Below are 21,993 nucleotides of genomic sequence, written 5' to 3'. Positions count from 1 at the left end.
CTGGGTGTTATGCACAAACAATGAATCATGGAACACTTCATCTAAAATTAATGATGTAATGTATGGGGATTAACATAAGAATAAAAAAAAAAGATTGTGAGGTGGATTTTTATCAAACCTAATTCAATTTTCAGTTGTATTAATAGAAATAAAGTATCCGGAGAGGCAGTGCTAAGAGACACCCCCAGATGAAGGCATTCTGTTCCAGGGGCCCCTGTTTTCCAAGGAACATATGAGTAATAGGTTTGTTCAGAGGAACGAGAAGAGGACCTCAATGTGAACACGCAGCACTCATCTCTACAGGTAAAGAGCTGGTAAACACCTGGAAACAGATGACTTAAGAGACAGAGGACAATCATCTTCCAAAATTGAAAGACCGGACATGTAAAATAGGAACTACATTTGCATGTCATGGCCATGGGCTCTATCAGTTACCTGAAATTCGTCGGGTAAACTGTGGTTCAGAATTCAGATTTACTGTTAATTTTACTTTTTTTTTTCTTAAAGATTTTATTTATTTATTTGACATAGAGAGACAGCGAGAGAGGGAACACAAGCAGGGGGAGTGGGAGAGGGAGAAGCAGGCTTCCCGCCAGGCAGGGAGCCTGATACCGGGCTCAATCCCAGGACCCTGGGATCATGACCTGAGCTGAAGGCAGATGCTTAATGACTGAGCCACCCAGGCGCACCTATTTTTAATTTTAAAAAGGTTTCTATACTGCATATTACGTGATACCCCAGGAAAGTCTGGGTCAGCACCCTATCGCCAAGGATATTGATATTTCTGTATCAAAACATGTGACTATGACTCTAAGGAGGAAAAACAGGCCATAAAAAGTTTCAGGTCAAGTGTTGTCACCAAACAAATTACAAAAGTGAGATTAGATATGGAGAACTTCCATTTTTAGATTTTGGAATAAGAGTGACCTCCAAGAATGTACACAACGAGTCCCACCCACCCCCGCATACTCTGCTGTGACCCCGTAAGTCTGTGGGATGCCTGGGCTCCAGCCACACCAGGCTCCATGCTGTCACTTTCTCACCCAGGTACGCTACCCTCGAGGTCTGTCCCTTCCTCCTCCTGGAGGCCCTCCCTGACTTATCCCCACCGCCCATGCCTTCATCTCCTGCCAGTCCTGCTCAAATATATTCTCAAGGAATCCTACCCAGTCCCCAGATTTAAAACTGAAACCTCTCCTGCATGGCCCTGCTGATGCCCCGTGTCCTGCCTAGCTACTGCTATTAATGCTACTGAGAACTTGCTAACGTACTACAAAGCTTACTTATTAGGGTGTCACTGTCTATCTCTCCCCAGTAGAATACAAGTCCCATAGAGGCAGGGATCATTTTCTTCACCCCCTACTAGAATACAAGTCCCACGGAGGCAAGGATCATTGTCTTCACCCCCTACCAGAATACAAGTCCCAAAGAGGCAAGAATCATTGTCTTCACCCCCTACCAGAATACAAGTCCCACAGAGACAGGGATCTTTGCCAGGTTTTTAATTGCTATAATATCTCTAGCACAAAAACCATGCCTGGCACACCCAAGGAAAGGTTGGGGGCAACATTAAAGGGATTTAGGCATTGAATGGGTGAGTGAACAAGTTGATTTTTAATGCCTTTTGGTCCATAGATAGGCTTCCTCAGGTCAGAATTAAACAGGGAAGTATGGGGAATAGCGGCCCCTTTTCTCTGATTCAGGGAGGTGTGAAAAGCATGTGATTCTTTTCCCTGTCTGTCCCCACGACAGAGGTGACAGATAGGACAATGTGTTCAGAACCTCCAGTTCTGCTGACCATCTCAGAGCCCATGGGATACTTTGTTATTCTGGCAAAATGAAACAATGAAAATGTACACTAGGTAGAGACAGTGAATTTGTCAGCTGGTTTTCCTCTAAATTCTCACAGAGTTAGGGAGAGGCAGCCCTGCCAAGGCAAGCCCTCCCAAAAGCCTTACAGCAGGACAATGTGGCATCTCCAAGGATGGGTATCCAGATTGTTCTTTAGAATATCAGAGTTCACGGTGAAAGAGAGCCCAGGACATGCCTGTCAGAAACAAAAACCCATACTTGAGGCAGAACCCGGCACCTGAATGACCAGGGTTGTTAAGGAAATTGTTGACCTATCTTTGTTAACTTAATGGAACAACCCTAATGGCCATGTCTGAGAGGAAAGGATCTTAGTGGGTTAAATACGGCTTTGTATAAAACCAAGAGTATCTTTAAACATGCATGTATTTCAATTTGAGCATGCTAGGAAAAAAGGTACTGACAGTCATTTAAATTAGACTTATAATCTTCTTTATGCAAGGGACTGACTGTAGGACTTCTAAATGAGCAGTAATTTACCATCAAAAAGATACATATTAAGTCTTTCAGGAATAGTTTCACCATAATCAGAGCAATGATTGAAAGAAATTGAGGTCTGGGATGTTAGCAGCACTTGGATCAAGTCAGTCAATCCTGGGCATTTTGAAGCTGCTCTGAGTACACAAGCCTGGAGGAGATACTGAGCCATATATCTGGGGATGAGCTGCACCTTCATTTATTCAATAGGGAAAACAGTCTGTGTTATCCCACTTGCACATGCACTCATTTGGATGACACTGACTGAAATTCTCACCACTGGGATCACAATAATATCAGCAAGGCCTGGAATAAACATGTTGAAAACATTTACATAATCTAAATCCAGTAATAATCAAATACCCCAACAATTCTACCTTCTGGAGACTTTATCTATCCAGTTATTTATTTATTTTAATAACTAAGATACTGTTGACCTTTGATTTCTAGGCCATAACCAAGCCAACCCAAATATTTACCAAATATTTACCAACCCAAATATTCACTAGAAGTTCTTACTTATATTACCATATACTCTGAATATACACTGACATGTATACTTAAACTGGCTAAAAAATATACAGATAGCCAAAGTAACATGCAGATATCCAAAGCTGCATATTCTTTGAACATGTAATAGTCTTACAGGTATTCTCAAGTAAAAATTTGATTATGGAAATTTAGAATCTCATGCTGATATTTAGACATAGTCCATTTCATTATATATTTGTAATATTTGAATAATGTTATTTAACCAACCTTTGTTTAAATTTTAGAGACGTTTATCCAAATAATAGAGGACGTACACAATAAACGCAGCAGTTAGAAACCAATGAAATTAGAAGTTCTATAGTCTTAAAATCAAATATCCTACTGTTGACTAGATTAACTCAGCCACAGGAAACTCAGAGACTGACATTTCCCATTAGTTTAAAGGTTTGAGTTTGCAAGGCAAGGAATCGACCCTGTTTCCTTCAAAACTGTAATAATGGCTCTCTAATATGAAGAAGATGGCAGTGCCTGCATAATTGTTCATGATCTAAAAAACGGGGCTAGTCTTCAACATGGCTGGCTAAGAACATCACTTTTTCCCAATCAATATGCCTTGAAGTACACAATTCTTCCTGAAAACATAGCTGAGTGAGCTAAAGATGCAAGATAAAGGAGGCTAAAAGCCTAGTAGTTCTGAATTTCAATTGAAATTATCAGTACAATCTCAGGACATGTTTTTAAATGTGTGTATGTGGGCATACATATATATCCTAGCTCTGTCCAATGGGAATCCAGAGACAAAAGAACGTAGTAATGAGTACCTCTTATGCTCAGACTGTAATTTTTTTTTTTTAAGATTTTATTTACTTATTTGACAGAGAGAGACACAGCAAGAGAGGGAATACAAGAGGGGGAGTGGGAATGGGAGAAGCAGGCTTCCCGCCAGGCAGGGAGCCTGATGTGGGGCTCGATCCAGCGACCCTGGGATCATGACCTGAGCCAAAGGCAGACGCTTAACAACTGAGCCACCCAGGCACCCCCAGACTATAATTTCTAATGACCAGTTCCCACTATACAAGAACCAGGGCTCCCTGGAGAAATGGTTGCCTCTAGATCATCAAGGTGGAAATGTAAAATATAAGCCTGGAATACATTGTCACACCAGAAAGTAAGAAAGCCATCTAACATGGCCCAGGACAGGGGTCACCCACCTGAGTAAGTCCCATTTATATGAATGGCAATAAAGATAATAAGTGTGATGGGTCAAAACACATCAAATATGTTTAAATCTGCAAGTTGATGACAATGACAATGACGACAATGTGGTGATGATGATGACCAAGATGCTGGTGACAATAATAATACTAATAACCCCTTGGTCACTTTTAGGTGATGCCAGTGAACTACCTCATTATTTCTGAAAATGTGCTGAAAAGACAAAGTATCAAGCATTTATACCATCTTCCCTTTATTATTTCCATATTAGGGTAACTCAATATTTGATATGGGAGAGCTTTTCTTTTTGGACGTATTCTAGCTACTAAACCAAGAAGGACTGATATCATGGAGCCATTCTGCAACCCTTAATGAATTAATGAATGTAGGAGTGGTCATAAGTGGCGGATAAAATCACAAAAAGGAACATAATTTGCAAGGAACACAATAGTCAGAAGAACACATTAAATGACACTCCCGGAGGGCAACAAGCAAAACTCAAAATATGGGAAATACAAGACAAACGTAGTTCCAGCAACAACCACCACCACCCCAAAAGGGGGGAGGGGAATGGATGAAGAACCTTAAGATAAAAAGGACTTAAGACACTCATTGTCCAGTTGCAAAATGTCAATTTCACTGCTATCACAATGCAAACAAACGGCTAAAAGAAATAAGGTTATTAGACAGTCAAGGAAATCTGAACACTGACTATTTTTCTAGGTCATGCACAGTGTTTATTATTATTACTTTAAGGGCTCTTATCTTTTAGAGCAGGAGTCGGAGGCTCCTGTTTTGTACAGTCACCTGTTTTGTACAGCTTGAAAGCTGAGAACTGTTTGTACATTTTTCATGATTAAAAAAACAAAGCAGGAATACTATTTTGTGACAATGAAAATCACATGAAATTCAAATGTCCGTGTCCATACACAGAGCTGCATTGAGAACAGCCACTCTCATTCATGTGTGTGTTGTCTGGGGCTGCCTTCCTGCCACAACAGCAGAGCTGTGCAGTTGCAACAAAGCCCGTCTGGCCTGCAAAGTTTACTACCTGGCCCTTTGCAGAAAATGTTTGCCAGCCCCTGTTTTAGAGAAACATTTACAAGTTAAATGATATGATGACTGGGATTGCTTCAAAACAATGGGGGGAGGGGGGAGGGCAGGTGGAAACAGAGAGGCAGCGATTGACCACATATTGTTAGGTGTTGAAGTGGGACGCTGAGTATATTAAGCTTCTTCCATTATCTCTCCACCTCTGTGTATATTCGCAATTTCCATAATAAAAGCGAAAAGAAACTTTTCTTCAAGGAAGCAGTTAAGAAAAGAATCGCTCATTTTGTATTTCTGAACAACTATTTTAACCATGATTATTTCCCAAAATGATTTTACTGCTGGCTTAGAAATATTGCAATGCTGTAGAACTATTTTGTCTAGGTGCCATTCACTTCCTGTACAAGCATTAAGCCATTTATATGGTAAAGGTACGACCACCAGTAGAAGAGAAAGTGCACTTTGACCAAGGGAAGCCACATCCCAGGGCTAAATCTTTGGCAACATTTGCCTAACTAATATACCTAGCACATGGAAAGTGTATAATACACATTTCTTGAGTGAAAGTAATAATGGGCTTCCAAATCTTAAGAATAAACAGAAAATCCATTAGTTAGTCACTTGTCCTTTCTGCTTAGAGGACATCACTTCTTCTAACAGAGACACACAATCTTATTACATTTGGACAAGAGCCAATGCCCTTTCTTTTGCATAAGGGAATGAAGGATGGCAGTCTTATACATAGGAGGGATGCAGAAGAGAATAACAATCTGCTTTATGATTTCAAAGTCCATCCTCTGTAGGAAGTCACACTTCTACAGTCCAAAAGACATTTTTAAAATTAAAACCCATCATAGGTTGCCAAATTTTCTTTCCATCTCAGGGGAGGACTTAAGCAAACTTCTCTCCTTTCTCTGTACATGATGCCTGATGATGAAACTTGAAAACCTTCTAGGACTTCTAAGGCCACCTGTGGTAGGTACATAAACCACCCACATAAGACATTTCCATTTTTTTCCTCTCCTTCCAAAAAGAAGAGATAGAAGAGGGAAAACAAAAACAAACAACAACAACAAAACTAGAGATCCTAACAGTGTCCAAACTCTCCAGGACCATCAATCCAAGGCCCAACTCAGTAAAAGGAGATAGAAAGGCAGAGTGTTAGTATTCTCAGCCCTTAATCACAGAAATTCCAGAGCACAGCCACCTCTGCCTTCTCTTCTTGTGACATAGCTATGGATTCTTGGAAGCAAGAGAAACAAATGAACTATTTGATGAATTTGAGAAAAGCAGCAAAAAAAAATTGCTTTCAAAGGATTTATGGCTCTTGGCCCCAAAGTAAGTAGCCCTTAAGAGGTCTAGTTGATGCCTTTCTCTTCTGCCTCCAAACTGAACCATCCTGACCCACAGTTTTCAAGTACAATTTCCCATCCTGGCCAGGAGACCTTTAGATTGCTGCAGAGGACAAAGCTCTCCAACTGCTGCTCCAGCTTTTCCTGGGGCATCCTTCTCGAAGCACCAGTGATTTATGTCTTTTTTGACTGAGTTAGGTAATATCACAAAATAAAATTTATTAATTAATGCCTCCTGGAATCTCCTTTGGTAAGTCATACTGTTTTGTCAATGTAAAATAAATCTTAATTTAAAAATTAAGCCAATCCAAAATCATACTAAATTAAAACATATGGTATATGCTCTGAAGGCTTTTGGTGGTTTCAGTCTGAATGTGCATACTGTATTTTATATATATATAAAATATATGGATATTCAACTGACTAAAACAATAATGGATGTAATTTCAACCACTCCAAGTTTTAAGGAGCAAATGGTTCCTATAGCAACTGAAGACAGTCCTCTTTGTGCATTCCTGGTATTTTCTACGATGGTAAGTGATGTTAAATTTATGCTTTAATATATATGGTATAAAATACCCAAGTTAAGCTTGCCAAGGGAACCATAATTTTACTTCTTTTCAAATCATTTTATGGCTTTTATATATAATAGCAAAACTGGTCTGATACACAGTTCTGCTTTTTCCCCCCTCATAATCTATAAAGGAAACTAAAAGCCACCAAGAAAGGTTGACCAAACACATACATTCCTTAACAAAAACGCCAAGGCAACATCCACACACATGAATAGAATTTTAATTTTAAATTCTGATAAAAGCTATCAAGTAATTACTACATGATGTTTGTAAATCCACAAGGAAATGTGTCTTTGTACCATGCAAGAGGCATTATAGTTAAGGATGTACATTCTGGAGTTAGATGGCCTGGTTCAAATCCTAGCTCTTGTTACTAGCAATGTGCTACTGGAAAAATTACTGAAACTTCCCAAGCCTGTTTCTTCTTCTATGGGCATATAAGAGAGTGCTCCTATGGATCAGTTCAGGGAAAAAATGCCTGAACACAGCCTAGCAGAGTACCTAGCGCACAGCAGTGCTCGGTAAATGGAGTTGTAATTTTTTTATTTCAAACACATCTGTTGAAGTCAGTGATATAAATACTAGCAATATAATTTATAATTTATTCATTCATAAATCAAATTATATAGTAGGTCAGAGGACCTATTCTTATTAGAACTAAAAATCTAAAGATTTTCCTTTTTCTCTCTCAAAAAAGCCCCACAAAGGTCTAAAAATCTAGCTCAGAAAAGAAATATGAGAAATGTATTACACTGGTGAAAAATACTATTTTCACAATTGGGTAACTCATACCCAGTTAAGTGGAATCATATATCAAACTCTCAAAAGAAAAAAAAATCTCTAGGCCAACAATTACAAAAGTTTTAATATTAAGTGAACATTATTCTTAGAAGATCAGTCTTCCCAATTTAAGAGCTCAAATTGAATTACACTCAATACCAAAAAAAAAAAACAAAAAAAAAAGCGAGGTGAGTTCATCTATCAATTACTATGACACAGATCTGTTGTCATAGTGAGGACTCAAACACATTATCCTTGAGAGATATATTTCTATTGCTTTTAACTGAAGTCCTGTGGCAAGAATTTTTTTCTAAGGGATGAATTAGAGAACAAAATTTTACAACTGAGGGGAAGAAAAATACCTAGGGCAAAGGTACAAGAAATGAAGGTTTAGAAAAGATAACATATTAACCACATTTGCTTCCAAAATTACTCTAACTCTGCGTGGTATTTGCTGCATACTCTGAAGAAGCAAAAGGGACATTACTAGGTTCTCTATGCCCCTTCTCTCATCAAAACCATCCCTTGGAGATGAACCATATCCATAAAACAAGCATCCCAGAAAGACACATTCTGTGTCTGTTTTTTGTGCCGGCTTCCTGGTCCAACTGTGGGCCTTCCTTTGAGACTCACCTGGAGGAGACACATGATTTGTTCAGGCAGTCAGTAAGCTAAGTGCCAGGAGCAGGCACTTACTGAATATTTGTTATATGGTAGGTACTATTCTAGCTGCTACATTGCAACAAGTATTTTTAATAGAGTACTTCATAGTGACCATCCAATTTCCTTTTCTATTTCTATGAAGAGATGCATGTTATGAAATCATTTAAAAATGTTATTCTCGTGCCTTACTTCTAATGAACACTAAGCCCCATTTGCTAAAAAAGTAAAACTCAATGACATTGTACTATGATAGTTCCAAAGTTAACACAGATGTTTTCATGGTAAATCTGAGCATATTTGGTTAAAGACCACCATTATTTGAAAGACAAGTACTCAATGAAGAAAAATGTCCATGTGGCAAAATTTACTTATTTGTAAATATATATTTATAATTGACATTCACTAGCAAATTAAACTGCATTTAACATATATAATAATAAATACATAATATACAATTGTGTTAAAGTTTCCTACCTTTTCTGGGCTTTCATTTTCTCATTAATAAAATGAGGAATTCAATTTGAAGACTATTCCACATTCAGATATTATGTAATTCTGTGATTCTAAAAAGTAAGCCATTGAAAAATGATAGGAGTCTCTACGATCTGTGGAGAGAAAATTATTGTTTTCCAGGTTTCCTTGACCAACTACTATTCACCCAACTTGCACATGCTAATTCCTGGCTTGAGCAAAGTTGCCATTCATCTACTGTTCAAAAGGCACCTCCAACTGCCTCCCTGATTCTGCCATTTGTCCTGGAGGCTGAACCACTTTCATTTCCCACCCACTTCTGAGTTTGAGATGGTAGCGAAATGCTATAGACCGAATGTTTGTGTCTCTCCCAAATTCATATGATCAAACCTAATCCCCAGTGTGATAGTACTGAGGAGGGGCCTTTGGGAGGTGATTAGGTTTAGATGAGGTCATCAGACTGAATCCCTCCTGATGGAATTGGTGTCCTTATAAGGGGATGCCTAGCCGAGAGCTCTCTCTCCACATGTGAGAATGCAGTAAAAAGACAGTCTAGAAACCAGGGAGCTAGAGCCCTCACCAAAAACTTTACCATGATGGTACCCTGATCTTGGATGCCAGTCTCTAGAAGTGTGAGACATAAACTGTTTAAACCACCCACCCTGTGGTGGTTTGTTAGAGTAGCCCAAACCAACTAAGACACTGAGTAAGAAGATGAAGGAATTTAGAGGAGCCTCCACAATAATCAAAAATGAATTAAATAGCAGAAGTTACAAAAATGCCCATACTACACAGATGCAGGGGAAGAGTGCAAGGTTTCCTAGAAAACAATGTGTACAAGCCATCTTCAGATTTATGACCATCAATACTAGCTTTGGTGATCATCTTTATTTATTGAAAAGTTAAAATAGGTATTATAAATGTGAATTCCTAGGGGAAACAAGTATATGTAGGAAAATAAAATTTAAAATACTTAAGAAAGAACAACAGTAAATTTAATATAATCATACATGGCTTAAGGGATTTTTAGGACTATGTAAAAATATATATAACTCAGAAATTGCCCATCAGCATATAATATGTAAGTATGAAAAGGACACCTAAAATTCCATTTTCTCTTCTTTGTATCTTATCTATACATATCCTAAGATATTTTCAAAATGTAGGCTCCACAGTGATCAGAAAGTTGATAATAACAGGCAATACTGTTATAGTTTGGGTACCTGAATGATTTTACACATGCATTTCATTTGAGTGTATCCCACAGTTACAGACCCTGCTGTTTGCATAGACTGTATTTCTGATAGCATATAGCAAGTATCTCAACAAAAACATTGCACATCACTTTTGTACTACAAAGAGAAAACAATTTTGTAGATGCAGTCTTCCTACTATACATTGTATGGAAGGTGTTTTAAGTCCTTTGCTACTATGCTAACATATGCTCGTGAACTGTGTTTTACTCTGTTGTTTTGTATTCTAGAAAAACCAATTCTATGTTGACAATAACCTGTAGCCCACAGATGAGATGGGGAAAATGTAAGCAGATGGAACACATCTGTTAATCATAAACATTTCTTCATTAGTGTCATCAGATTTATATGTGCTATGTTTTTGTGAAAGGCTCTGACAGCGATCATATTTAATCTATATTTTAAACAATCAAACTGCTGGCCATTTTCGTAGAGGTAGATCAATATGGACATGTAATACATATGGACTTTTTTTTTGGTTATGATGGCTCCTTGTTGTTAAGCATGTAATGTCAGTCACATCCAAATTCTTCCAACAGAGTGGTAAGTACATATTACCTATTCACCAGAATTGGAATACAGGAAGATGTTATAGGATAGTGGAATCAAGGAATAGTTAAGTAAAGGAAATACAAATGTACTATTCCCAGCTATGCCATTTACCTGTGTGACCTTGAGCAATCCTGCACCTCAAACTCATCTATAAAGGAAGTGTAAGGTCATGGGATACACCCATGAAACCATGCAAATGCCTATGGTAGAACTCAAACTATGATCATACAAGTAACACAAATTATTATAAATGATGATACTCCAAAGCATCAATGTTCCCCAAATAAAAATGTACTATTAATTTCTAAATCTTGACTTACTATTGAGTAGATAGAATGACAGAAAAGCCTAAAAATATTTTTCTCATTCATTTTTCTGCCTGGTTCTCAGAATTACTTTGAGGATGCAAGTGCTTTTGTATGCAGACAAGCAGTTTTGAAACTGTGATAGATTTAGAGTAATGAAGAAATGCCCATATTTATACCTCTATACTCGAAAGACTTTGGCCATGATTCCAGGTTTGCTTCTCCCCACAACTTCTAAAGAATGACCTCAGGCAAAGGCCAGGGCACAGGTGAGAGGGCAGGAGGGCTCTATGAAACCATCACCTGCCACAAATCCTCACTGCTACTAGAAGCCACTCTGGACAAATACATTTTAATAGAAACAATTCTTGCAAGTGAAGGATGCTAGTCTTATTTCATTAGCTATTAATAAAATAAACACTTCCCCACAGGATGCATACCCAACCAGAGGAAATAAATCATTTAACAGTAAAATTATTCTAACATCACGGAGATTCACAAATGGCATGCCAGGTCCAGAAAAAATGAAGTTTCACTTAGAATTTCAAAGTCACGACACCTCTGTTTTTATCATCCCATTCAGGATATGACCATGTGGACAACTGCAGGGCAATAGGTAGTCACCGATGCCAAGAAGGGCAAGACAAGATTGGGTAATAGACAAGAAAGGCATTAATGGATGGACTATAAAAACAATTTATCAACACTAATGATCAAATCTAATAGAACAAAAGCAAGAAAGTCTGGGGACATGGGAAATTCAACATGACAGTCACATCAAGTTTACTGAATACAGGTACCTTTATACCTTGGGTTTTGCCTTTTTCTTTCCTGATTGGGACATGTGTTGTGCTTTGCTTCAGACCAGTTAACTGTCAACTCCAGGTGCACCTTGGAGTCATCTGGGGAGCCCTGAATGCGGGACCTTGCACATACCAATAAAATAAGAATCCTGGTGTAGACCAGGCATTTTTTAAAAATTCCCCAAGTGATTCTAGTGGGGTGAGGGCTCAGACTGCATTTAGACCTGTTTCTCAAAACAGCAGCTAGCTTTCTCCCTACGACATAACAGATTCTATTTATTTTTTATTTTTTATATTTTTTATTTAAATTCAATTAGCCAACATATAGTACATCATTAGTTTCAGATACTGATTCTCTTTAAAACAAAGCCTTTTACTTTGTAGCAGGAAGTAGTTAAAGATCCCCAATGCCCAAGGCAATGCTGAAGTTCAACCAGGAGCATCCCAAGCCCAGGACATTTGCAAAAACAAAAAGAGTAAATTGTATCCTCAACTTGCCTATAAATTCTTGGGAATACCTAAGACTCTGCTGAGGCGAGAGTTCAGACTTTATATTGTGTTCTCTGAAGTAACATTAACACAAATATCAGGAGCCCAAAACTATTTTCCATGAAAAATTAAGAATTCTAGAGATAAATCAAAGATGACAGGATAGTGTCATTTTTAAAAGGTAGTTAATGCATTGTGGAAAATATCAATTAAAAATGTCTGTCTCATCAATTACCATACACAGCCCATCTTGATCCAGGTAAATACCAAACAACCACTAACGAAGAAAATAATTTTCAGTCTCTAAGATCAAGATTCTAAAAGAACTGGGAAGTGGGATATAAAGGAAAAAACAAAGTCAAATACTGAAGATAAAGGTTGAGCACAGCAGTCATGGGCTGCAAAATCTCTTACAGTAGCAAGTACAAAACTTATAGAGAAAAAGAAATAAAGATGAATTTGGTGCCTGCATCAGTCCTCTGTGTACATTCCTCCTTCCTGGCCAGGGGATGTCCTCACAGGGACTGCAGGAAATGAGAAAACAGTGACATCAAGGTAGAAAGGTGAGGAATTGTGCAGTAGGTCCAAGAGTATTTAAGAATCCTTCAGAACGTATTCCCCAGTTGTCAACATATTATTGACTAATCCTGGGATGGCACATTTGGCCGTCTTCCATTTTCCCCAGAAGTGAAGGAATAAAAACGATCTTTTATTTCAGTTGTGATGATGAAAAGGCAAGAGAAATTTCAAAGTTATAGAGTGTCACGCAAATGTGACCGTCACGGTCACCATGACACCACAGAAGAGGAGGGATACTAGGAGGTGGAGAGGTGATACACAGAGGAAAGGTCAGCATGCATGAAGCGGAAGTCATGGGGGAACAGGACAGATGCACAAAAAGGTTAAATCATGAAGCAGCTCAATAGCAAACTAAAATAAGTATATGATTAACCAAACTAAAACAAAACTAACTACAAGACCTACAAAGAAAGAGGAGTAGGTGGGAATCAACACCAGTCACCATGAAGAGTGAGCATCCTGCAGATCAATATATAAAAGGAAGAAAGGAGAATGAAACTGGAGAAGGCCATGGGGTGCAGAGATGAAATTCAGAGCCTAAAGGAACGGGTGGCATTCCGGTTAGAGGGGATAGGTCACCGAATCCCACTCACTCTGTCAGAACTTGGGCAACCATGGATACATCCATGAAACTATTTCCCATGCAAAATATATATGGTGGAATTTGAAACATCATAAAACAAGACACACAAATTATGATTACACTAAAAATGTCTACTTAAATACTCAAAAGATGTGTTGTTAATTTCTAAGTGGAGGCTTTTTTTTTCTTGTGGGAATTCAAATTACAAAAAGGGCGCGTGTGTGTGTGTCTTGTGTGTGTATGATGCTCTGGACAATTCTCAAGAGGAAGAGTAGAGGAGAGCTCTATATTTGGTACTTTAATATCCTGCTCTACAAGTAATTTGACAACCACATCTTCAAAGCAAGATGGCTAAGCAGAAGCAAAGGAAAAAAACAAAAATTTAAAAAGAAAAAGGTCTGTGAAGAACAGTAGGCATTATCTAGAACTCTTAGGAATCTCACAACTTATCAGTAAAGAAGGAAAGGAGGGGAGACAACTGTTGGCATCAATCATCCATCAGCAACCCGACACTGACCTGGACCCCTGAGCCCTTCCCCAGGGGGCATGCACTGCTGTCCCTGGACTCTCCCTGAACCGATGATGCTGAGTTACTGTACCTGCAACCAGAGCCGGTCACCCACTACGGTCCGGCCGATGGCGCTGCACTGGAAGGTGGCAAACTGGCCTGCATTGACTTCCACGTTCTGAATCCGCAGGAAGTGGGGAGTTCTGGCTACATGAAGAGAAAGAATTAAAGATATTAGAAGTGGAGATCTGTCACTTACATGTGTCTTTTTTGAATCTATCTGCAATTTGGGGCCCTTCCATTTTGTTTACCTTTGAAGAAAACGCCGCTTTTGCTTATAAGAATGCTTTCAAGATCTCATTATGATTGTAAAAGAAAGGTATCATGAAAGGCTTTGGTGTACTCTGTGAAAGAACAGAAAAGCCAAGCATTCTGGGATAGAACCAAGAAGAAAGAAGATATTTTATTGTTCCTGCTGTGCAAATTATCATAGCTCAGCAGTCTTCTCGTAATAACAGATCTGTATTAATAAAGATTACACTGAAGCCTAATTGATGTTTTGAACAAAAACATATTAGGTATTTATACTAGCAACATGAAAAGAACAGTAAGAAGTTAAATGATGCTGTCAAGGAAACTTTTTTAAGCCAAGTACAAAGCTGTGCGTAATATATATTTTAATTCAACTAACTGGTATGCAGCATTACTTATGTAATATTTCCCAACTACCAAAAATACTATCCCCATAGACAGACTCTGTGGAATTATGTTGGGACTGCCATAGCATGGCAGTTTCTGCTGATTCTTATTCCCAGTTCAAGAAGAAAATATGATTCTAAATGCTAAACAACATTAAGTCTCATAATATACATTGTCCATGGGGGACAACCTTCTGAATAAAGGATAATTCTGTTTGATCTGAGAAGCACAGACCAAATTTCTGCAACAGACTGAACACGTGTGAAGGAACTGGAATGACAGGTCAGGAATTAAATTTTATGATAACCTCTATTTTATAGGAAAAAGTCTCTTATCACAGCAATGACAGGGTAAAAGCAAGGGGCTGGGAGGAAGGAGGTTAGGGAGTAGAAAAGGAAGAGAACAGGATGGTGGTATTTTCTGACAGGGATGGATAAATCTTCTGGACAATAACTAGAATAAATTTCTTATGCCTTGCCAGGTTGTCCTCACCATCAGCATGTCTTTAGGCCATGTCCAGACACCTTCAAAGAATGGTGCCCCACTACTGAATACCCAAACATGATAAACCAGCACTAATATTAGCCTATGCAGAACATAATTAGGAACGGAAGTGGGTTACTACCAAGAACAAAGAGAAATGCATTTTAATATCAGTAACACACAGGAAAAGCCCATTACTAATTTGGAGGCCACTAGTAATTCCAAAAGTGTATTCATGATGCTTAGCATGCAAAATGTCCTAAATAACTTCTAAAAAAGCAGATAATTATGGCTCATTGTTTATAATACAAATATATATATATTTTAGGATTTTCTTTATTTATTTGACAGAGAGAGACACAGCAAGAGAGGGAACACAAGCAGGGGGAGTGGGAGAGAGAGAAGCAGGCTTCCCGCTGAGCAGGGAGCCCGATGCGGGGCTCAATCCCAGGACCCTGGGATCATGACCTGAGCAGAAGGCAGACGCTTAACTGACTGAGCCACCCAGGCACCTCTCTAATACTAATATATTAATTTAAAGCCCTATGACCTATTTTTCACTATTTTAAATTACGTTTGGCCAAGAATAACATGATGTTGTGGTTTTTAAAGACCTCTGTAAAAAAATCCCTAAATCAAATTTCTCTTCGTCTCTGTTCCCAAAAAAGCTGAAGGATGTTTTGTTTTTAGAAAATGCCAAAAGGTAACATGTTTTGAGCATTATGTGCCAGAAACTTTTCCATTGAACATTCATGAATGTTCTCTGAGGTAAGTATTTTTTTCCACTTTGCAGATGGGGGAACTGTGGGTTCTTGCCTAGTAAGTGTTGGAACCAGAGTGTGAACAGTTCCAAAGCCCAGGCACATTGAGTTGAATTCTTATTATTTGAAATTAATAATAAAATTATTAAAAATTAATAAAATACATATTATTTAAAAATAATAAATGAATTCATATTATTTAAATTGAATTTGTATTAATTAAATTGATTTTATATTCTTTAAAATTGTTTACTTGCAATTTCAACTTCTATAGAATTCTACTCTCCTAACCTCACCTCTGACACAAATGAACAAACTGTCGCTACACAAAAATTCCTAAAAATTACTATTTTAGATTTACCTACATTAGGGGTTCCCAATATTAATAGAAATCATTAAGAATTTGAGAATTTGAGATTTGACTAAATTAACAGGACTAAATTGAAAGCAAGAAAGCTATTTTCTTGTCTAGGAAATATAAGCAAATGAAATATCCTTCTTCAAATCCAACACAGTATGTCCATTATGGCACACCTGTCATCAACTAGAATCTTTTTCAACTGTTTTTCCCTTGTAAAATAATTCAAAGCACATTCCCCCTAGCCACATGGACATCAAACTATACCATGTACACAGCATTCAAGAAAGGAAGAAAGATGATAGAAGTGGTAACTCCTCTGTCCACTCGTGTGTTTGTACAGCAATAGATTTTAGCCACTTCACAGGAATTCAAAGATAGCTGATCAGAGCAGTCTATGCTCTATAGGCTTTCAGGACACATGCACACGTACAGACATACATGCACACAAGCACACGCACAAACACACACACACACACACACACACTACCCTACACTGTTATGTTCCAAAGTACGGAGAGGCACGTTTTGCTAAGGGTGAAGAAGAGTTTTTGAACAGAAACTGCCAGAACATGGTAGGAGCTGGCTAGTGAGGGAGCCATTCGTAGACACAGAGTTCACAGCTGGCTGGGCAGAGAGGTGGGTAGATCGGTAGGTGGGGTGCCATTTGCAACTGGCATGCTACCGACTGTTGCCAGCTCTCAGTGGTTCGTTCTAGTCCAATAAGGACCCTTGTCACCTCTCCCCCCACTGCCATGGTAGTGTTCCACCTGTGGTAATACAGTCCTTGCTTGCTTTCTCCACATATTTTGGGTATGGGGGCTGCCTCTTCTGTGCCCTCTTTGGAGACACCTCTTGCATCCATGGGTAAACTATAAAAAGGCTTACGGTTTGAGTTACATTTAGAATTAGTATACTCTCTGAAGCTGGGTTAGAATCCCAGGCTTCTTTGTTTAGAAGGTGCCTCTTGGGCTGGAAGCTCTTCCATCAGCTTTTGGTTTTGGCCTCTCTCTTCGCCCTGTTTGGTCCTGCTCCTCTCATGGGAACTGCTCAGTCAGAGGGCGTGCCCCTTTCCAAATCCCTGATGTCCACATGCTCCTGTGTGCATGACTCCTGCGAAGGTTAATTTAGAACTTCCAAGGTTCCTTTGAGAAAAATCTCCCAAGCTGGCTCCCATGTACATTGAGCACCACTCCCACCTTCCATACTCCGATGGACATTATCCTGCTCGTTCGACCAGCAGGACCTCTCACTAATGCTGCCCTCTCCTGTCCATCTCATGCCTCCTATCTCTGCTTGCCTCTTGCTAAAAGCCACCGTACTAAGTTGGGTCCCTAAGACAAGGTTTTTGAGTGTGCAGCCATCTTTCATGATAACTTCTGGGAAAGGGGTATTGCCCCTGAGGTGCTATTCTGCTGTTTCACCCACCTGGGTAAGCCCAGGGTCAGTTCCGAGCCTGTCCTAAAAGGTTGGGGAGCATTTTGAGTATCAACCCTGGTATTGTATTCCCTTACATAGTTAAGTTACTAAAAATTAAAAATCAAAAAAGTTTCCCCTAAAAATCCATTGCAAAATTTCCATGTTACTCATGTATGTCTTACGCCTTGGCTTTTTGCCCTGCACCCCATCTATGACTCCTTCTCCTCTCACCTTTGTCTCCCTCCCCAAGGCCCCCAAGGATTTTCTCAAAATCCTTCTTGCTTTTTTTATGCACTACAAGTGAGTTCTCTTAAATTTCTCAACCAGAAGGCCTAATCATAGTGTGTGGGGACAACACAGCTTAGTGTCTACCACTCCTCCTACAGATGCAGAAATGCAAGAAAGATTCTCTTTTCTATAGTAACATTTCCTTTCCTGATATAACCATTAGAGATTTTCAGCCCTTCAAAAGCTTCTACACTTTCTGAGTGGCACAAGGGGAAAGCTAAAATACATTTAGTTTGAACATCAAGAGTAAGCTTCCCATGGGCTAAAATCGTTTAGAAAATGAATTTCAAATCTTGAAATTTTTAATATCATTCCTTATCTAGCACGGCAGGAGAGTTATTTTGGAAGAGCAAGGGCAGGATATCCATATAGTTCTCTTTTTCTTTTTTTTAAATACTATAGCATGTTTCCAAACTGCCTGAGAAATAATATAATTCATTTTCCCCCAGATCTGAATGGCATTTGAAAACAACTTACCTGGACCAATTTCACTTACATATTCTTCCTACTAATACAGTTAATATGCTTTAAAATGTCCAAGATATTGGAAACCAATTTAATTCTTTTTCCTAGGATTTGTGATTTAAATAATTTATTTTTTGCTTTTAGAAAATATTTTCAATAATAAACATTAAAAATAGAGAAGTATTTAATTTTTCAATCATATAAAAATTTATCTCTAAGAAGCAATTTTTGAAATATGCATGTATTTCTGCACACTGTTTTAAAAAATGGACCGTATCCTGTAACCTGTTGAGGACACACATAGCATATTGACCTAAAGCCTGGACAACCTGAAGAAGGTTGGGAAACTGAACTTTGATTCAACCAGAAATGTTCATAGAGATTATTCATTGCACCAGGTGAGGAGACAGATGAAAAGCCAAATCATGAGAACAGCTGAAAATGGGGTAGGGATGGGGAGGGGGTGGAATGAAGGTAAAATTAATTAATTAATTAATTAATTAATTAATTCCACTGGAACCAAAAAAGGAAGCTTCTAGCACCTGGTAGAATCCTCTCTCGTGGGGACATATTATGGGCAGCTATGTTATTCATGGATTACTCTGAGGTCAATGGTGGGAGCTTCTGGCTTTGCATCGCACTATCAGAACAACCCCTTGCCATTAAGAAACGTGAGCACCCTCTAACATGGTCTGTTGGTATCTTTCTCCCTTTTTGTGGTAACCATGCATTTAAAAAAAGAATGACAAAATATTGTCACCATTTTCCCATCTTAAATAATCATCTAAAACTATCTGAAAATCTGCCTGCTATATCAATGGTTCTCAACTGGGGGAATGGCACCCCCAGGGAACATCTCACAATGTCAGAAGACATTTTCGGTTGTCACAACAGGGGTGGAGAAGGTGGGGGGTACTACTGGTATCTAGTGAAAAGAGATCATGGATGGTGCTAAACATACTGCAGTGCACAAGAGAGCCCCCACAAAAAAGAATCACCTGGCCCAAAATGTCAATAGGGTCGAGGTTGAGAAGTCCTGATATATATGATAAAGACATACAAAAGTTTACTGGATCATCCTCTACTGTTGAATATTTGGGTTTCTTATAGATAATGCCAAGATAAAAGTTTTCATAATTAAATCATCATATAGACTTTCTGGTTTTTCCTTAGGATAAATTTTCAGAAACTGAATTTAGTAAGACAAAAGAAATGCATTTTTAAAAGACTTTTGACACAAACTGCCAAACTACTTTCTTTAAAACATATAACAATTTGCATCTCTACTAGCAGGGTATATAAAAGAGTTCTTTTCACCACACCCCCAAAAATACTAAGTATTAATTTCTATAATCTGTCTTGAGAAACTCATGAAATATATGTATCTGCTATATCAGCTAACTTAATAATAATAAATAATGTGAATATCAGAATTGTCACTAGTTCTGCTATTGGGCTGTTCATCCACTGGGAAGTCCACCCCAGGAAGACTGCTTTCCTAAGGGCTCTGTTTCAAGCAATGGCTAACTGAACCAAAAAAGAAAGACACAGAAAAACTCATTTATCAATACACTCTGCTAATACTTACTGCCCCCAGGGGGTTATTTGTGAGGATATGACTTACATTTTTAATTTGGAGGCCGAAGATATGATTATGTGAAAGTCTGTCTTTCTTTGCCCCTGTTCTTAAAGATTTATTGGACAGAATGAAAGTTATTACTTTTCCTTTAGTATTGTTTTGATCTTCAATACAGCTTTCTGAAAGACTGCTGGTGCATATTACTCACACAGTAAGGTTAAAGGTCTAAGGAATTTATACCTCTGTTCAAATTGTATTTTGGGAGGGCCCTTCCCTGGAATGGACTGACTGTCTTTGGTTTGGGAAATAGCATTGCTTAGTTGAGAAGAAGACTGCTAGAAAAAAATAATCTGGCTAAGATAATAAAAGCCACAACTCAAATGGAAGCCAGATGAACACATACAAACCTATTAAGCATAAACACTATTATAAGCAACTTATCCTTTTCAGATAAAAGATAATTAATTGACTTAAATGGAAGATGGTAACTCATCCATCAGGCTGAACAAGACAAATGGACTGTGGAATTCTATTTTCCAGATTAGTTTCTTTTAAGAACATGGAAGTCAAAATTTCTAATAATGGCATTTTTAAGTTTTTTCAATAAATGTTAAAGGCCTATATAATCTTACCAAAGTTTTAAGATGCCTGGATTCTCCCTGTCCAGTGATGTGAATTCTAGAACTATTTTCAAATGGGAAGGCTGATGCTATTTTAAGATTTGGATTTCTGCCACGTGTGTTCATGCATTCAAGCATCAGTATTTCAGCCCCTTACTACTTCTGAACAGAAGCAAAAGTTCTTCAACCCAAGCCTCGGTGGGTGGATATATATACAGATATATATATATATATATTTAATTTGTAAGACAAGGATTTAAAAAAAAAGTACCTATTATGTAGGGCTGGGAAAAAGATTAAACAATATGATGCCAGGAAGGTACTGTGTGTGCCTGGTACCCTCAAAAACGTTCATTACTATTTAAAATAACTAATTTATCACTGGAAACTGGAGAAGATCCCAAGAAAAAGTTCTACAGCCAGAAAAGTTCTGATCCCATGCTGAGCTGTATGCTCTGAATCCTGCCAAACTATCTTAATTGTAACACCAGGTAGAGCACCGTTAGAGTGAAAATTTCAATCTACCCCATATTCAAAAAGAAAAATTCTCTCTCTCTCCCCAAATTTATAGGCCCATTCGTCTCCTGGATACCCTTTCAAAATGCTATGCCAGCTTTCTTCTAAAACCTGCAGGAGTTCTAAAAACTAAGTATCTTCCATGAATATCAAACAGGATTTTTACTACAACTCTCCTATTTTCTCATCTCTGCCATATTCTGTTGCTTCTTATTAAGAAAACAGTTGTTAAAAGAATAGAGGTTTTCAGGTATTAATTGATCTCAAATCAGCCTTTGATCCCAAAGCCAGAAACTACTGACCAAGATGCAAATCTTTTTGCAGATGTTTCATATTATTGATCCTTTAAAGCCTGCACCAAAATGCGAACAACAAGATCAAAGAACGGTAATTTGTGAGAATAAAGGGCAAACTGACACGGGCAAAAGAGGACTGGGTCCTGACCCTTTTTTATTTTCATTTGCATTTTAATGTAATGGCATAGGTTGAAATTAACTGGAGGCATTCCCAAACTGCCAGAACAAGCAGTCAACACTCTTATTTGTGTAGCATGGAAGCCAAACAGCCTGGCACTGCCCACACAGAGACATAGTACATTCTGCAAACATTTTTCTTTTTAATTTTAAATTAAATTTTAATTTTGAATTTGCAGATGGACATTGCTAAATCACCCCATGTAAGCAATCGATCAGTTTAGCTACTTAATCTGCAGCTAACTTATTTTAGTGGGCCCATCAGGATGGAGTGCCTAAAAATAATAGTAATAGATCACATTTATTGAGCTCTTAG

At 38.2% G+C, this 21,993-nt stretch overlaps 1 protein-coding gene across 3 annotated transcripts in view; it reads right to left on the bottom strand.

Annotated features, from left to right (window-relative positions):
• PTPRM (protein tyrosine phosphatase receptor type M) overlaps positions 1–21,993 on the bottom strand; it is an 806,716-nt gene that overhangs the window by 442,584 nt on the left and 342,139 nt on the right. For 2 of the 3 annotated variants that reach the window (XM_034995810.1, XM_034995812.1), the window contains exon 5: positions 14,108–14,223. In XM_034995810.1, the coding sequence (XP_034851701.1) occupies positions 14,108–14,223 (116 nt within the window). Of the gene's footprint in view, positions 1–8,947; positions 9,011–14,107; positions 14,224–21,993 lie in introns of those variants that run through there. The other variant, XM_034995813.1, reaches the window with a different exon arrangement.

Source organism: Mirounga leonina, unplaced genomic scaffold (assembly GCF_011800145.1).
Source record: "Mirounga leonina isolate KUSES-001 unplaced genomic scaffold, KU_Mleo_1.0 Mir_93, whole genome shotgun sequence".
Lineage (NCBI taxonomy): Eukaryota > Metazoa > Chordata > Mammalia > Carnivora > Phocidae > Mirounga > Mirounga leonina.
This window is presented reverse-complemented; position numbering and strand designations above follow the sequence as displayed.